The sequence below is a fragment of the Rhincodon typus genome, chromosome 10, assembly GCF_021869965.1.
Source record: "Rhincodon typus isolate 14 chromosome 10, sRhiTyp1.1, whole genome shotgun sequence".
Classification (NCBI taxonomy): Eukaryota; Metazoa; Chordata; class Chondrichthyes; order Orectolobiformes; family Rhincodontidae; genus Rhincodon; species Rhincodon typus.
Window position 1 is genome coordinate 20,345,284 of NC_063341.1, and position 15,122 is coordinate 20,360,405.

General features: G+C 37.9%; 1 protein-coding gene across 5 annotated transcripts in view; it reads left to right on the forward strand.

The window, feature by feature from the left end:
- The window catches only part of wdr47a (WD repeat domain 47a), a 73,205-nt gene that overhangs the window by 37,711 nt on the left and 20,372 nt on the right, over positions 1-15,122 (forward strand). For all 5 annotated transcript variants that reach the window (XM_020527785.2, XM_048602189.1, XM_048602190.1 and 2 more), the window contains 6 exons: positions 2,888-3,026; positions 4,502-4,680; positions 4,905-5,162; positions 5,680-5,770; positions 12,649-12,806; positions 14,800-14,969. In XM_020527785.2, coding sequence (XP_020383374.1) covers positions 2,888-3,026; positions 4,502-4,680; positions 4,905-5,162; positions 5,680-5,770; positions 12,649-12,806; positions 14,800-14,969 — 995 coding nt within the window. The remainder of the gene's footprint in view (positions 1-2,887; positions 3,027-4,501; positions 4,681-4,904; positions 5,163-5,679; positions 5,771-12,648; positions 12,807-14,799; positions 14,970-15,122) is intronic.

The following is a 15,122-nucleotide window of genomic DNA, read 5'->3' on the forward strand; positions in this document are numbered from 1 at the left end:
TTTTCTGAAGAAGGGTCTAGGCCCGAAACGTCAGCCTTCCTGCTCCTCTGATGCTGCTTGGCCTGCTGTGTTCATCCAGCTCTACACCTTGTTATCGCAGATTCTCTAGCATCTGCATTTCCTACTATCTCTAACGTATGTATTTATTTGGTTTTTCATCTCTTTGTTTCCAATTATAAATTCCACTGTTCTGACTGTAGAGGACTTATACTCATCTTTACTCGCATGTCTATACAAACTCTTGCATCAGTTTTTATGTTCCCTGTAGGTTCACTGTCACACTCAATTTCCTCCTCTTGATTAGTTTCGCCTATGCTGGAATCTAAACTGATCCCAGTCCTCAGCTCTCTTGCTTGTTTTGACCAAATTGCATGTCTCTTCCTTGAATTTAATGCTATCACGAATTTCTGTCATTAGCCATGGTCTGACGACAAATACCATTTTATTTTTATGCCAGACTGGGATGAAAAACTTTGCAGTTCATTTATGCACTCTTTAAATGTGCACGATGTTACACTAAACTCCGTCTGCCAAGTTTTTGCCGCCTCACCCAATCTATCTTTATTTCCTTGCAAATCCCATATGTCCTCATCACAAATAAAAACCGAAAGAACTGCTGATGCTGTAAATCAGGAACAAAAACAGAAGTTCGTGGAAAAGATCAGCAGGTCTGGCAGCATCTGTGAAGAAAAAAAAATCAGAGTTAACATTTCGGGTCCGGTGACCCTTCCTCAGAACTGGACCCGAAATGTTAACTCTGATTTTTTTTTTGCTTCACAGATGCTGCCAGACTTGCTGAGCTTTCCAGCAACTTCTGTTTTTGCCCTCATCGCAACATGTCCTCCCATCTATTTGTGTATCATCAGCAAATTTGGATATATTACACTCTGCCCCTTCCTCCAAGTCATTAGTATAGATTTTAAATGATGGTCCTTGTAGCACTCCACTGGTTACATCTTTCCAATCTGGAAAAGACACATTATTTCCAATTCAGTCTTTGTGTTAATCAATCTTCAATGTTAATTCATTACTTCCAATACTATGAGCTTCTATCTTGTGCAATAATCTTTTTTGTAGCCCCTTTAGAATGCCTTCTGGGCATCCAAGTACACTGCATCTATCAGTTCCCCTGTGTCAACTCTGTTTGTCACATCCTCAAAGAATACTAGCAAATTTCCCAAAACCATATTAACATATTTAATTAGTTAAGATTTTCTGAATCCTGCTATTTCTTCTTTAATGGATTTTCCCATTGATAAGCTATCAGATGATAGGTAATTAGCCTGCAGTTTCTGCATTCTGTCTTCCTCCTTTCTTGAATAGGGGTGTCACGTTGATGGTTTTCCAGCCTGTTCGAAACCTCCCAGAATTCAGACAGTTCTGGAATATTTTCACCAATGTCTCCACTATCTCTGCTGTCACTTCCTTTAAAACCCTTGCATACAGGCTGTCAGGTTCTGATGACTTTTCTGCCTTCAGTGCCATTATTTTTTTCAAATACTTATTTCCTTATGATAGAGACTGCTACAAGATTTTTCCTCCCATTAGCACCTTGCTTATCTAATAATTTTGGGACCTTCACAGTGTGCATCACATGATGTGTCCAGACTGCCCACAACGCTGCAGCTGTGGTCTGATCAGGGCTTTATATTGCCGAATCGTGACTTCTGCCTTGTCTGTTCCAGTTCTCTAGATGTGAATGCTGGCATTCAGTTAGGCTTTTTGATTTATTCTCTGTATCTGTTCATACATTTTAATGGTCAATGTATTTGGACCTGCACTGTTTCTACCTCTTCACCATTTGCATAAATTAGACCCAAAGTAGCTAACCTCACATTTGGCTATTTTTGAAATATATTCACCATTTTTCCCATCTGCAAATTTTCAAGTTGTTCAGTCACCTAACCTTAGTATAACCAAGAATTCCCCTGACAATATATATCAGAGTCATAATTCTATAATTACCTCTTTCTGTATTATTTTCTTACTATTGAGAAAAGAAATAGTATAAAAGGGTTCACCTTACTCCTGATCACTCTTTATTAATGCAATTGTAAAAACCTTTATGTTGGTTTTATATATCTTGCGTGATTTTTATTGCTAGCATTTACTTTTCTTCAATTGCTTTTGGCTGTTCTTTGTATGTTTCCATTTGTTAAGGTCCATGTGTATTTTTGCATTTTATGTAGGTTTTTACTTTTATTTCATTCCTTCATGATGTGGGTGTCAACGGTTTGGCCAATATTTTTTGCTATCACTAATTGTCCTTACAATAGTGGTTAGGAGCCGTTTTCTTAAACTGCAGCAGTCCTGCTGGGGTATTCCAGAATTCTGCAACAGTGAAGGAATGGTAATATTGTTCCAGGTCCATGGAATGTAGCTTGAAAGTGAATCTGCACTTGGTGGTGTTCCCATGATTCCTTCTGTGTGGTAAAGGTCAAGAGTTTGGAAAGTGCTATTGAAGGAACCTTGGGACAGTTGCTGTAGTGCATTGTGTATTTCTGCCATGGTACACCAGTGGCAAATGAGAGCCCATGCTTTTCAAATAATTTGCATCCACCTGTGATATCGTTTCTATTTGGAATGTTTGGCATTGGTTATGCAGTGTTCTGTGCCAGCTTGACGTTTCATGTGACCACTGCATGACCAGGTCATATCTGTTCTTCCTCCTGTCTGCCATTTGTAGGTTAACATTTTAATGACCTCAGGGTCTAGAATCATTGTCACCTTATTCTTGTGATGACAAAGGTCTTATGGACACAAAAAAAAGTAATGTCTCAGAGGCGAATAATTACTTTCTCCTTGCATGTCCTTTGAAAATAATTGTAATATTTTATTAATTATTTTGTTAATTCAGTTCCTTTTCCTTTTCGCTCCACATCTTTAGGACAGATTCACCAGTACCCAGAGTTCAGCATTCCGGTGGTAGTGGTAATGCTGAAACTTTGATTCAGGATGAAGCGTCACTTGTCAATTCCATAGAAGTGGCATCAAGTCCAGCCACTTCTAAAATGGAAAAGAATGAGGTAAATGTTAGTTTTTTTTATTAAAACTATCTCTTCAGCATTTTTCATTTTAAACCTGTAGCCTGCAGTTTTTGTTTATAAACAAAAGGAATCAATATCTGCATATGCATACTACAGCACCTTGCATTTGTGTGAGATTTGTCCGTCTTTCAGATAATACACTTATAAGATTTAAGTGATGGACACTGTTTTGAAGGGTAACAGTCAGAGGTTTCTGGTTAGGAAAAGGCCGAACTCTTGACCGTGAAACTATTTCTCAAAGATAACATCCTGTAACTCAGTGTAACATTATGAACTGCTTTCATTGGAATGCTTTCACAGGAATGAAACTCAAAAATTTAAACCAACCCTGAGATGCAGAGCATTTGAGTGAAGTATCAGCAAGCAGGAATGATCTCTTCTTCAATTTTCCTACATTGCCATGGTTCTGATCACTCATGTTTCTACTTAAGCTTTGTGCTGTGCTCACTAATCTCATTTTAAAGATTATGACATAGTTCCCTGTTCTCTGATTCCAATAACCTGTCTCAAGTTGCTCGATATTGCTCACTTAGTGATTTATGTGACTTGGATATTTGCTAGCTTGGCAAGAATTGGAAAGGCAATTACAACTGATTCAATTTTGAAAATGAATTAATTTAGAAGAGCTAAATTTGTTTTAATAAAATCCTTGTATGATAACATTAAAATACAGTTTGCTTGAAGACATTTCTTTACATTTCAATATTTTCACAATTCTGAAAAGTTTGCAGATGTTAATACAGAAAGTTCCCCTATTGTTTAGTACTTCAAATACTACAATTTTGTGATCGGTTAGGCTATTATTTCATTTGGTATGAGAATGCTGTTGATTTTTCTCTACTGTATTGTGATAACACTAAGTTTGTTTTCTTGGATTCTATTTTTGAAAAGCAGCTATAAGTTTCAACTATTCACAGACTGGGCTGCTAGATAAGTAAGGTCCAGGCATACATCAATAGGATTTTTTTTCTCTTTTCATTTTCTCCTGTAATCCTGAAATTGAAATCTCTTTGGGTCATGTTACATGAGCAACAAGAAGCCTCCAGTACCTTACTTGATATGTGCACAGCCAGTGAATGAATGTTAGCAAGCTATTTGGGATTACCGTTGTTAAACCTATTGTCATTATGGACCAACAACAGCACATACACTTCTGTTAGTGTTCCTGTTTTTAACGCCAATTGTTATGCCCTATCAAAGCCCTAAATAAGAAAACTCGACATGGAATGATATATGGGACCTTGCAGAATTCTAAGGCTCTATGCTATAACATGTGGTTTAAAAAAAAGTGGAATACACCAAGATTATACACTGGGTTTCTTGGAGCAATATGCATTCATAACACTACCTTCCAAGATTCTGCTTGATTTCTCCTGATGTATAGAACAACATTTAAATAAAGTGTCTCATATGAATGCAAATAATTCTTAATATAATTATCTTTAACCTCTTAGCTGAGAGAACCTGCAGATCAATTTCAAGAGTACTATCGACAGCGGATGCGCTACCAACAGCATCTAGAGCAAAAGGAGCAACAAAGACAAATGTATCAGCAAATGTTACTAGAAGGAGGGGTCAATGAAGATGATGGAGCAAGCCAGCAGCAGAACCTCACAGAGCAGTTCCTTAACAAGTCAGTTTCAGCTCTGGTACAAGCACTATCACAGTCCACATGCTTTGTTCCCCTCCCAAAGTTAATGTGTCTTCACACTGAACCATTGTATCTTGTTTAAAAACAAAAGTTTCTTTGATTTTTAAATACAGTTTAACTGTCAGCATGAATCTCTGAAGTAAAATACTATAATAGGACTTTTTAAAGTTGATGGTCAATTTAATTTCTGTTTTATTTTGAAACAGATCAATGCAAAAGCTAGAAGAATTAAATCTAGGAATGGATAATCTTAGCACTGAGGCACAGTCTCCAAACCAACAGTGTAATGGAAACCAATTAAATGCACAAAATGGCTCTTCAGCCACTAATTTTTTAACACCTGAAGTTAATCAGCGTTCAGGATTGTCTGATGTTTCAAGCCAGTGCACAAGTACTCCATGTAAAACAAGCACAGGGAACACATTCCCTTATTCTGATGGGTCTTCATTCTTTAACATGCAGAAGTAAGTAAGATGTATATATTTCAGCAACAATATCAATGAAAGACTGGAAATTGCAAAACAAAAAGTTTCATTGTTTTGACGTAAAACACAATGAAACATTTTCATTTACAATATCCTTTTGAACCAAATACTTCCTCTATTTAAGCTGTTATTCACTGGTCCAGCCTTTCTGAATGCTGAAAGCTGAACAGTTTTAGCACATCGCAAATCAATGCATAATAGTTTATTTTCTCTTAGCCACTGCTGAGATGTTGACAAAACTAATTCAGTAGTAACTTCGTGGAGTTAAATGCTTCCACGGTTCTGAAAAAGAATAATTACTAGTAAAGAGAGTTCTAAAATGCAATCCAAATAAGATGATTTGACATGTAATCGCAGTAGGTTTGCTGCTGTTAAGTACTTGACAATTATCCTTCCAGTTAATTGCTCTATGGTGTTGTTTTAAACTATACACTGTCCTAAGCTTTTAACAAACACTATATAGTTAACTAAAGCTTTTAATTTTATTTTAATGTAGTGCAGATTCTTCATCTTCCAAAGATCCTGCAATAAGCTCACCAATATTGGAAGATGCTTTGGTCAGTGGAAATGGGACAAAGGATGAAGAGGTACACGACTTAAACTTAAGTAATGTTAGAATTTATTGGTGCATGTTATATATACTAAACTGACAAAGATTCTCATACAAGGGAACCGTTATTGAAGGTATTTAATTGTTTAATATTAATTTCATATCACATTAATAACTCAGCATTGCTTTAAAAGAAACATAAATCTTTTTATCTGCATGTGATGATTCTCATTTTGTTTCTCTTTTAGAGTCTGACTTCTGTCTTTTTTGTTTGTTTGTTTCTATGTAAAAAATGTGAGAACTTCACCATACCCCTTTGACATATAATGGCATTATAATAATTGAACCTTAGTATCAATATACTGAGGAATTCCATTCCATTTACCAGCTCCTGTATCCACAGTATTTATGTAGCTTATCTACTTCAGTTTCTGTTGCGACTTCTGCAGCAAGCAACTCTCCTAACTCATGAAAGCCTGTCATCATCTACAAGGCACAAGTCAAGAATATGATAGGAAATTTTCTACTTGCCTCAATGAGTGCAACTCCAATGACATTGGAGACATTGAACACCATTCAGCCCGATGGATTGGCACCCCATATACCACCTTAAACGCTAAACTCCCTCCACCACCAATGCACTGTGGCAGCAGTGCATGCATTCTACAAGATGCGCTGCAGCAACACACCAAGACTCCGTTGACAATGCTGTCCAATCATGCAACCTTTGTTATCTAGAAATACAGGGTAGTAAATCCATGGGACGCCATCACTTGCAAGTTCCCCTACAAGCCATATAGCACCCTAACTGGGGCCTGCATCTCCATTCTTTCATTGTTGCTGTGACAAAATTCTGAAAGTCACCAACAGCACTATAGGTTGTCCTGTCCCAAGCCCTCTGGACTGCAATGGTTCAAGAAGGTGGCTCATCATCACCTTCTTGAGCACAATTAAGAAAGTGCAATAAATGCTAACCTAGTCTTCCTGTGAAAAGTCTTTCTCGTACCTGTGGGGGAGAGAGAATTTGTGAAAGCTTTTATCTGGTAATCCAATTTTCTTTAAGCTAAGAAGAAATTTATTAATGACCGTGGTTTACTTTTTGTATTTTTTCAGTTCTTTCAGAAATTGTTTCTTTTTGTGCTGTAGATGTGTTGCCTTTTCTAATTATTTGTTGTTTTTTAAAAAATTGACTGTCACACTGGATCTGACCTAATAAATGTGTATAAGCCAGTCAGGTGTCAGCCTTAGAGATAGTAGGAACTGCAGATGCTGGAGAATCTGAGATAACAAGGTGTAGAGCTGGATGAACACAGCAGGCCAAGCAGCATCAGAGGAGCAGGAAGGCTGACGTTTTGGGCCTAGACCCTTCTTCAGAAAATGATTTTCTGAAGAAGGGTCTAGGCCCGAAACGTCAGCCTTCCTGCTCCTCTGATGCTGCTTGGCCTGCTGTGTTCATCCAGCTCTACACCTTGTTATCTCAGGTGTCAGCCTTTCCTTTTTTTAAACTTTTGTTTACTGTTAATTAATACATCAGCAGTGAATAGATACGTATGTTGATAATGCAGTGCTGGCATGCTCACAGATAGTAGTCAAGACAACCAACCTAGAAGCTTTGTAAAAGCACAACAAATAACATGTTGAGTCAGTGGTGTCTGGAGCACATAATGGCCAATTCAAATTGGTGGGCTATGAAGGTTTCTCCACCAAGCAAATATAATTTCAAAATATTTCAGCAGATAGCTGTTACCATGCAAGTTACTATGGAGAAGGAATGATTATGATGTAGAACTGAACGATTACAGTTTCATAACTCACTATGGTGGTGTGCTGGAAATAAACCCCACTATTCCCAGAATTGCCATAAAAGTTAAAGTTTTTAGGAAGTACACAAAGTTCACCAATTTATCTGACCTTCAGACCCAGGTTGATAGAAAGCATGGATGAGGCTTCAGTACTGAACAAGAATTACTTTATATTACAAGTAGTTAGATTCTAGCTTTAGGTAAACAGTTATAAACTGTCAGCCTATAAGATGACAAATTAAAACTCAAATCTCCTTATAAAATCCTCCTTGCTTGTGTGTGCAAGACAGACGGGGAAAATAGGTTATTGGGCAGGGGAGAAAAATTTGAACGAAAACTCAATAATCTTTGTTCCAGATTCTGTTGTTTAAACTGCCAGAAGAAGTGGTAGATGCAGAAACAGATACAACATATAAAAGACATTTGGACAGGTACACAAATAGGAAGGGTTTAGAGGGATATGGGCCAAATGCAGACAAGTGGTACTAGTTTAGTTTGGGAAACTTGGTTGGCATGAACAAGTTGGACCAAAGGGTCTGTTTCCATGCTATATGACTCTGTAATCCTTATGACATTTCTGCTGGCCAGCATATTGCTTCACATATCTTTCTCTGGATGTTTGCACTGATTGGTAAAAGACATAAGGTGGCTGGGTCACTTAGAATGCATCTCAGACTTTTCAGTTAAAAGTCACAGTTTACAACAATTGTTGCAGGAAAGATAAACTCATTTCCTTCAGGTTTAAAATTTTATCTGCAGAGAACAGAGACGCTGCTCTCGAGCTGGAGAAGAACTGAACACTTCTCTCTTTCCGTAACGTTGTCTATAGCTCAAAGCTGCACAGTTACGTGGGAATCAGTCACACAACTGCTTCCAGGCAAAAAGGTCTCCGTCATTGATAACTGATCACTAGTACATAGACCAGTCAACTGCATGTTGCCAGAAAGAAGCTGCATCTGTATACCCCTTGATTCCACATTATGTGCACCTCAAACTTCAGTTAGCACTTGTTCAAGTTAGTTACTCGTCTGCAATGGGTGTCTGGTTACTTGCTTTCCAAACATACAGCCACCCTTTCAAACACTGGTTTTAAAGCAGTTCTTTCTCATTTAATTACACTGTCTTTAAAAGAAAAATTAAAAATACACAGTTACTTTCAACAGTTTGATGGGGAACTTATAGAGAAGAGTGCTGCTACAGGCATAACAGGGAATTGTGTCGGCTAACTCAATATTTTAATGTTGCAGATCCCTTTGTAAATCTTTACATAAAGGTTTTCAGTGGAATTTGACTTGAATTTTTAATATTGGTTGTTAGTCTGCTTGTGTATTACCTGTTGCTAAATCTTTCTTTGGTTCACTGTTTAAATCTCTCCAATAATATTTGAGCCATGCTCTCTGTCTGCATAGCTAGTTTCCTGTTTTAGTCCCTAATCATTTCTATCCTTCTGCCCATTACCTTTTTACTATTTGTCGTTTTGTAGAAACTGTTCAGATTGCCTTTTATGATAGTTGTTTCTAATCATATTCTCTTCCTTGCGTATTTCAGTGTGCACTTTCCCTCTGATCATTTTGATGTTCAGCCTGATTCTTGCTTGTACTATCAACCTAATGTCTACCTTTATCATCTTTATCTCAAAGAGCTCTGCTTTGACTTGCCCTAGCTTTACCCCACTTTGGAACTTGCGTCATTAGTACCCAAACTACCTTCTCTTTATAAGTCAGCCAGCCCATTGTTCTGTTCGTAGATCTGCCTGCCAATCTTTGATTCTGTTGTACCAAGAACAGAGCCATCAGCCACCAGCCACCAATTCCGTGTCTGTCCCTGACAACTATCAGAGATTGAAAAAGATAGTTCTCAAGCTTGATTTCATATTTGACTTTGAGATGAACTATAACCACATCTTAATGATAACATTAAGACTTTCCACTTCCAACATGGTAACTATATCACTCTTTCAACCCATCTGCTGCTTAAACCCTAACCTATGTCTTTTATTATTGTAGCCTTGACTATCAGATGCATTGATGGCTGGCCTCCAGCTTTTCACCCCACATAAATTGTGCTCATCAAAAACTCTGCAATTGTTAATCTAATACGTGGAAGTCTACTAGCAAATCACTTCACTAGCTAAAATTGACTCCCAGTCCATTGTCACCGTAATTTTAAAATTTCTTAGAAAAGGAAAATACTTCAGATGCTGGAAGTCTGACATCAAAATCAGACAAGTCTGGAAATACTCAGCATTTGTGGTAAAAGAAACAGTTAACCCCTACCAGTCTTCTCTCAGTCATTTGTGAAGTGATTGAAGGGGTGTATTACAATCAAATAGCACTTGCAGTAGAGTAATCTCCTAATTGAGACCCAGTTTGAGTTTTGCCAGGGCCACTCGCCTCCTGAACTCATTACAGTCATGGTCCTAACACAATCAAAAAAGCTGAATTCCAGAAATGAAATCAAGGCATTGATTAAACATCACATCAAGGACCCCTAGCAAAATTGGAGTCGGGGAAATTGGGGGAAAGCTGTCTTTTGGTTGGAATCATAGATACAGAAGGTACGTAGCACAAAGGCAAATGGTTGTGGTTGTTACAGGTCAATCATCTCAGGACCAAGACATCACTGTAGGAGTTTCTAAGGTAGTATCCTGAGCTGAATCATCTTCAGCTGTTCCATTAATGACCTTCCCTTCATCCTAAGGTCAGAATTGGAGATATTTGCTGATAATTGCATAGTATTGAGCACCATTTGCAACACCTCAGATATAGAAGCACTCCATGTTCAGATGCAACATGACATTATCCAGGCTTGGCTGACAGATGACAAGTAACATTTGTGGCAGGCAATGACCATCTCAAACAAAAAAAGCATGACCTTTAATATTCAATGGCATTATTATCCTGGATGCTACTATTGAACAGAAACTGAACTAAAGTCACATAAATACTGTGGTTATAACAGCAGGTTAGAGGTTAGGAATTCTGTTAGTTGCAATCTCTCCAATGCCTGTCCACCAACTGTCAGATAATTCAGGAATGTGTTGGTAAACTCTCTACATGTCTGGATGAGTGTGACTCCAATAACACAGCTTGACAACATTCAGGACAAAGCGGCTCACTTATTTGGCACTACATTCACCATCCTCAACATGCACTCCCTTCACCACTGATGCACAGTGTTAGCAGTGTGTACAATCTACAGGCTGTACTGCAGTAACTCACCAAAGTTCCTCCAATAGTGCCTTCTCAACCTATGACCTCTAACACCTGAAAGAAGGCCAAAGACTGCAGATACATGGGAACACCACTGCCTACAAGTTCCCCTCCAAAGCAAACACCATCCTGACTAGGAACTAAATTGCTGTTTCTTCATTATTAATGGGTCAGAATCCTGGAACTCACTTTTTAACGGCACTTTAAGGGCTGCAGCAAATGAAAAAGGCAGCTAACGGCCACTTTCCCCAGGGTAATTAAGGATGGGAATTAGATTTTAACCTAGCCAGCAATGCCCATATCCCATGAATGCATAAAACATCTCCAGTTTTGTTAAAACTGAAAAGGGTGAGAGATGTAATTGATTTAAAGCAACTACAGAGGAAGGGAAAAGAACAAAATGGGATATCTGTGATGGGATGAAACACGAGAGAGATTAATTGAGAATAGGGCAAAAATCTAGAGAAGTCAAGAGGAGGTGGCAGTAGCTATTTTTTATCAGCCTGTTCAGATGTGTTATGGCACACCTCTACAGCAAATGGAATGTGAACTGAAGTTCAAGTTCCGAGGTAGGGGCACTACCACTACACCACAAGAGCCCCAAAATCCAGGATTGAATCAGACACCATAGGATTTTCAGTCTAACAGTCTCCCAACTGAACTACTTCAGCCAAGCACAAATGTGTTATTTTTCTCAAATATTTCACTTCACTCTTGTTTTCTCACATTTAGATATTTTATAGTAGATATCTTTAATCAAATGTGTGTGGGGTAGGTAGCACTTGAACCTATACATTCTGAACTAGGTGTAGGGACTGTGGATAGATATTTTTTTAATTGACCTGTTCAGAGATGGCACCTCTGGAACAGGTGAGACTTGAACACGAACTTCCTAGTTCAGAGGTAGGGACACTACCCCTGCGCCACAAGAGTCCTTAGGGACTGTAGATAATCTTTTAATCAATCAGTTCAGGGATGTTAGTACACACTTGTGGAGCAGATAGGTCCTGAGGGATACAACCTCCATGCCACAACAGCCCTTGGGGACTGTAGGTATATGTATTTTCTAATTCAGAGATGTTATGATACACCTCTGGAGCAGGTTGGACTTGAAACCCAGACCTGCTGGCTTAGACAAGATGACAATATCACTGTAGCACAACAGCCTTTTAGGGACTATAGATAGAAAAAGCTGAATCATTTCTAACATCTGTCATCCCAGTAGAAATGAGCACATTAAGATTCAAAATCATTGAACTGTTCATTAGCCTGATTGAAAGATGAGGTGCTCTTCCTCAAGCTGATATAGACCCTTATTGGAACAGAAAGCGAGGCAGATGTCAGATTGGCTACAACTCTGATGATTCACCCACCACTTTAACTGATATCAGTTGCGATTCTTACAATTGGACTGTTACTGGGAATTAGAATTCTTCCTGCTTCATGACCCTGAAAATCCTATGTGAAATGGTTAACCCGGCTATACAAACAGTTAGACGTTTACCAATCTACCATACCGTTAAACTCCATTGCTTTAGTTGATGAAATTTGTACACATTTGTCTCTTTCCATTGTCAACACCTGAGGTTTCTGAACTTGCGTAAGGACATCCTTATGTAGGGAGAGGATGGTCTTTATGTCACAGAAGGCAAGTCTGTATGTGAATATCTCAGACACTGAGTGATGACTTCCACACATTTCAGACATCTGATTAACCCAGAAAAACTTGAATTATATAAGTCCAGAAGAATGAGACATATAATGTGATGAGATTTTTTGCATTGTAAAGCAAATTGTGTTTTCAGTATTGCTGATTCCATATATATAACAATATTTGCAGGACATCTGTTTATTCTGGAAGTTCAGAAGATTTAATTAATTGTTCTTTTAAATGTTCATAGGATGATGGAACCAGAAAGCAATTCATTGCCATTAATACCCTCGAAGACACTCAAGCTATAAGAGCGGTATCATTCCATCCAAGTGGGACTCTCTATGCTGTTGGTTCAAATACTAAAACTTTACGGGTGTGTGCTTACCCAGAGAGTATTGACCCAAGGTAATTTTCTTTTTAAAGAAACTAATATATGAAACTATTAAAAATGTAACTGTCAATATAACAAACAATTGGCATCCAAGCTGATTGATTGTCAAGTGGCTTTTCTGCTAGAAGGAGGAGGCAAGCGTGTAAACTCTGCGTGGAGTGTACACTACCTCAGAGCACTTTCGGTTCATTGGACAGATAATGTATTAATGAAATTCTAAAGATACGTTTTACATTGGAATTCCTCTCAGTTGGCCCCAGAAAACTGCCAATCTGAGTTGGTAGCTCTGTTCTTGATATTGGGGTACTTTAACAGTGCTTTGTACTAGCCTTCCGAGTTAAATTGTTACAGCAGATGTTTAAGATCTGGTGTCCAACATTGCTCCTACAAACACAGCAATCAAAAACAGATTAACTGCTCATTTAATCTGCAGTTTAGGGGACCTAGCTGTTTGTAAATTATCTGGTGTGTTTTTCTCATGACAACGACTACATTTCAAACATTGAGTAATTGAGTGGAAGCATTTTGAGGTCTCCTTCAGCACTTGATAAAACCCTATGTAAATGTAAGTCCCTTTTACTGAGCATTTTATTATAAGTATATTTATCTCAAAGAGTTTTCTGGTCTCTGAAGAGGCTATGAAATATGGTTTTATGTGTGTTTAGAAAAACATGCTCAGATGCCTGACTGCATTGAAGGCACTTCATCTGCAGGATCCTCATTCTTCAACTTTTGTCACAGGGAGGTGGGATACAACTTTGAACACAAAGTGGTTGTGTTCCATAACAAGGACTGAGAGGTTCATGGGTGACTCATTTCCAGCTTCGCCCTGGAATGTTCTAGCAACTAATTAGTTGACTTCTTTATAAGTTGTGTTCTGGGAGAAAATCATCTGCTCATTTGCTGCAAGAAAACAGGAGTTTCAGCCATTTTCAGTGCCCTTTCTACATAAAGATCCGGGGATATATTGGTTTAAAATAAATTTGAGAGAGTCATATGCACTCCTTAGTGCTGAAGAACATCCCTTGTTGAATGGGTATGATCTTTATTCTATTTTCCATTTCAGATTCTCAATTCCAGAATGTCATTGCTGGTTAGTGCTGATTTAAGAGAAATTTTTAACTATAGGAACTGAATTCAGGCTGCAGGAAATGAACTTACATGGGAATTTTACATTCATGCGACCAATTTTTACACCCTTTCAGTTCACATTGAATTTTGAACCACTTTTCAGGAGTCATAACATATAACCCACATCCGTTGAAGTTCCTTTGTACCATATCTTATAGAGACTTAGTAACCACATTCTTGTAGCAATTTTTGGGTGATAACGTTAAGCATTCTTGCTGATATGAACATTTTTGAGATTTGTCTGCTTCTCCATGAGGTTTCTCCAGTGGTGAAGTATCCCTGAGTATCAAAAAGGCTTGGAGTATGTTCAAAGTGGCTTAAGACTTGCTGCAGAGGTACCTGAGCCTAGGTTCCCCAGCAGTACTTTATTGAGAGAGATGTCAGAAAATGCAAACTCACTATGAATGCCCACCTAAATACTACCTCATGGCATTGATTAGCGTAGGGAATCCAGCCATTTCAGAGATATTCGCAACTTTCATTCAAGCCAAAATTCACTTGAAAAAAATTTAAATAAGGAACACATTATTTAAAGTACAAGTCATAATATTAAAGACCAAAGTAATGAATCATTATTATATAGAAAAACCATTTAGATGAATCATTTTCTTAATCTTAAATGTAAATCTTACCTTTTGTCAAACAGCTCGCTCATTAGCTGACTTCATTTCAGAATGACACAATTTCTAGCCTCAAATCCATTGATGTGATAAAATTACAATTGATATACTGTAAAAATGAAGTACTCAGTACGTTTTTAAAATTTTGAAGACTTATTAATATTTATTACTTGTTGACGATCTGATTTTCCTTTCTATTCCATCTTTCCTTCCTTTTATCCCAACCATCCCTACCACTGCCATGACTTATCTCTAGTGCATACAGTTTACCTAAGCAACCTGTAGTAAAGTTTAAAAGGAACAAACACCACAAGGGATCAATCTACTGCGTGGCTTGGAGTCATTGCGGACAACTATTGGCTACTGGATCAAATGATAAATATGTGAAAGTGCTGCCATTTAGTCCAGAAACCTGCAATGCTACAGGTACATTTGTATGTAGTTTTAAGCGAATGAAATGTTTCCATTTTACATTAGACTGGAAAATGCTCTTACCTTTCATTAAAACTTTTGCCATCTAGGAAGATATTCAAAAACAAAGTTGCTGGAAAAGCTCAGCAGGTCTGGCAGCATCTGTGG